This window comes from Saprolegnia parasitica (genome assembly GCF_000151545.1).
Source record: "Saprolegnia parasitica CBS 223.65 unplaced genomic scaffold supercont2.75, whole genome shotgun sequence".
In the NCBI taxonomy this organism is placed as follows: Eukaryota; Oomycota; class Saprolegniomycetes; order Saprolegniales; family Saprolegniaceae; genus Saprolegnia; species Saprolegnia parasitica.
Genome location: NW_012156469.1, coordinates 38,200 through 41,213, shown reverse-complemented (window position 1 = coordinate 41,213; position 3,014 = coordinate 38,200). Strand labels below are relative to the sequence as shown.

The following is a 3,014-nucleotide window of genomic DNA, read 5'->3' as shown; positions in this document are numbered from 1 at the left end:
GGCCGCGGGCTCGTTGTCGCTGGGCTGGTGCGCTGCGTCGTCGGACTTGGGTGTCAGGCTGCTGGCCGTGGGCTTGTTGTCGCTGGGCTGCTGCACTGCGTCGTCGGACTCGGGTGTTTGGTTGCTGGCCGTGGGCTTGTTGTCGCTGGGCTGCTGCGCAGAGTCTTTGATGTCGGACTCGAGTGCTGGGTTGCTGGACACGGATGCGGATGCGTTGTTGGTCGGCTTGGTCATGTCGATGGATGTCATCACAAACACTACTCGGTTGGTGGTCGGCCAGCAAAATTGAAAATGAACGCAATGTAGTCAATCGCCCAAGTGCTTGCGATTCGACATCGACGCATTGATTCGGTTTGTTGGATACTTGCTACTCGACCGCGCATGCGATGGGCAAAACAGTATCCAAACTTGACAATTTGACAATCCGATTCAATTGAAAGACATATGGAAATATGAAACGGCTCGACGACGCTGATCAGGCACAGAAATGATAGATATATCAACTCGGCACTGAGGATACGCCATTTGTGAAAGGCTCCGCTTTGGCGTGAAATTTTCGACCGATGCAGAATCCCGGAGCGAGCCCATGCATGATCTGCTCGGGTCATTTATCAAGTCCCTTCGACATGGCGACGGCGTCGGATTGGATTGAGAGCCTCAGTACGGTCCATCCAGTGGTCTTCGCGTTCGTGGCTGAGGTTATCCTCGACGCTCTCCAGGAAGAGAACGACCGAGCGGTCGAACATTGCAACGCCAAGCTCGGGCGCATGGATTCACAGCTGTTGCAAGTCAACGTGCACCTCGTGGATGTGACGACGAAGCACCAAGAGGCAATGCGCTACAAGGCCGCCCACGAGGCGTGCAGTGCCACGTACGCCTCAGAGACTGCGTGCCACGAGGCAGCCGCGGTGCGGGAGCAGCGCGAAGTCGATCGACTTCGAGGCGTGATCCGAGATGACCTCCAGCGCCGGTCCAACGCAGTCTACGACTCGATCCCGTTGCACGGCTTCTTTGCCGGCCTCATCTCCGGCGACTACAAGCGCATGATTCCGCTCTACTCGCAGGTCGACGGCATTGTCGTCGCGATCCAGAACAAGCTCGACGCGGCGCTTCTTCAGCTTGGCCGCACCAACGAAACGCTTGCTCAGCTTCGCAGCAAGTCGACGCGTAGCCGAGATGCACTGCGCCAAACGCAAGCCGCGATCAAGGAGCTCGATTCGGTGGTCGCCAGGCTACAAATGCAGGTCCAGACATGCGAGCGTGCAAGAAAGGCCATGGGCGAGCAGCTCACGGCGCTGCAAGGGGTGCGGGAGGCGGTCTCGAAGCTCCGAGCCAAGTACGCTTCGGCACACGACCAAGTGCGTCTTCTTGCCGAGATGGACGATGCCGATTTCCAGTTGATGTGCCTCCGGGACTTCCAACACCTCGCGCAACAGCACGCCAATGCTCTGCTTTTGTTGCAGTAACACAACGAGTCGAGTAAGGATCTTTCACAGAACGAAACGGGTTGCATGCTACGCTGTTCTACCCAAGGTCGCGAGCCAGCGCTGTTAAAAAGGTGGCTGTGTTTGCGGATTTTGCGAGTGTGTAGTACAAATTAGTTAAGAAAAAGCTACGCAAGGACGCGCTTGGGCGTCATCGAGTCGAGAATCCAAACAGCTCCAAAATAGACCTAACCACAACGAGCTTGGAGCCGTCGTCGTTCCAGCTGTGTTGAAAGATTAAGGTAGATGGAGATACCAGTGAACCTTTTCTCTGCGCCTTGCCCGTCATCAGCGATCATTAAATGATCAAATGATCACAATCAGACGCAATTTGTAAAACGTACTACACATTTTGTAGTACGTTTTACAAATTGCGTCAAATTGTCAAGTTTGGACACTGCTTTGCCTATCGAGTGCATGGGAGTGGGCCGAGTGCATCAAGTAGCCAGCAATCCGAAGCGTCGATGTGAACTCGGTTTGGCACCATTTTCATTTTGCCGTCGCCGATGCCATCGACCACCAACCCCACGCTCGTGATCACATCGTACGACTGCTACGAGACTGGCGTCCAGCCCGCGCTCCTCGACGGCCAGCTCCTGGAGAAGGTCGCGGGCAAGGAAGCCTTTCTCCAGGCCATGAGCGTCGAGTGCTGCATGGAGACGCTTCAAAAAATGGCATCCATGCTCGAGACAGCGATTGCTGCCTCGCACGGCTATCCGTGCAACACCACGATCGTCGGGACGCTTGGTTGCTACCAGACGCTCGTCGTCGACACGGACATTGCCGCCGACGCGTCTCTGAGTGCGTGCATGCAAGTGCTCAAGAACCACAAGATGATTTTCCTCTTTCTCGAGAAGAACAAGTTGGACGTGGTCGAGAAGCTGCTCGTCAGGACGAGCACGGTCGCCGCGCGCATGGAAAACATCGCGAACGAGCTCGTGACCGCGTCGAAGGCGGCTGCGGTCATTGCGCAGGCGAGCCTCGACGCGACCACCAAGGCCACCACAGCCGCCATCCGCAAGAACAAAGAGCACGGCGAGAACAAGGCGAAGGGCGCGAGCCAGAAGAAGGACCGGGAAGCGGCCGCCAAGCGCTTCGAGGTCGAGGTCGCTGCTGCAAAAGCCCAAGTGATATCGGCAGAAGACGCCGTGCGTTGGCAAGGGCAAGTCGACTGCAACGACTCGACCTACAATTGGTGCTGGGGGCTCTTCTCCGGCTCGTCCTCGCGCGGGAACGAGCTCGAAAAGTTGCGCCAGCTCCGGGTCGTGGAGGACGCCAGACGCGCCGAGTGCGCCGAAGTGCTCAAGAAGCAGCTGGCGCACAACCAGACTATCGCTGACAGTGTGCACGAGCTCGCGCGCCTGCAAGGAAAAGAAAATACCGAGGCCCAAGCGATTGTCGCCCTCGCTTTGACGGTCAAGGCGCGTCGGTGGCATCAGACGAGCTTCGAGGAGGTACGCAACTTTTGGAGCAAGCTCAAGACCCGCTACAGCGAGCTTGTCGACGTCGATTCCGAATTGAAGTGCGCGA

The 3,014-nt window shown here is 57.1% G+C and overlaps 1 protein-coding gene across 1 annotated transcript; it reads left to right on the top strand.

Moving 5' to 3' along the window:
- Positions 1-626: 626 nt before the first annotated feature.
- Positions 627-1,466, top strand: SPRG_12160 (hypothetical protein; the record flags this gene model as incomplete). The annotated part of the gene is made up of 1 exon (XM_012351131.1): positions 627-1,466. One exon carries the CDS (start codon positions 627-629, stop codon positions 1,464-1,466), a length of 840 nt encoding a protein of 279 aa, XP_012206521.1.
- Positions 1,467-3,014: the final 1,548 nt, after the last annotated feature.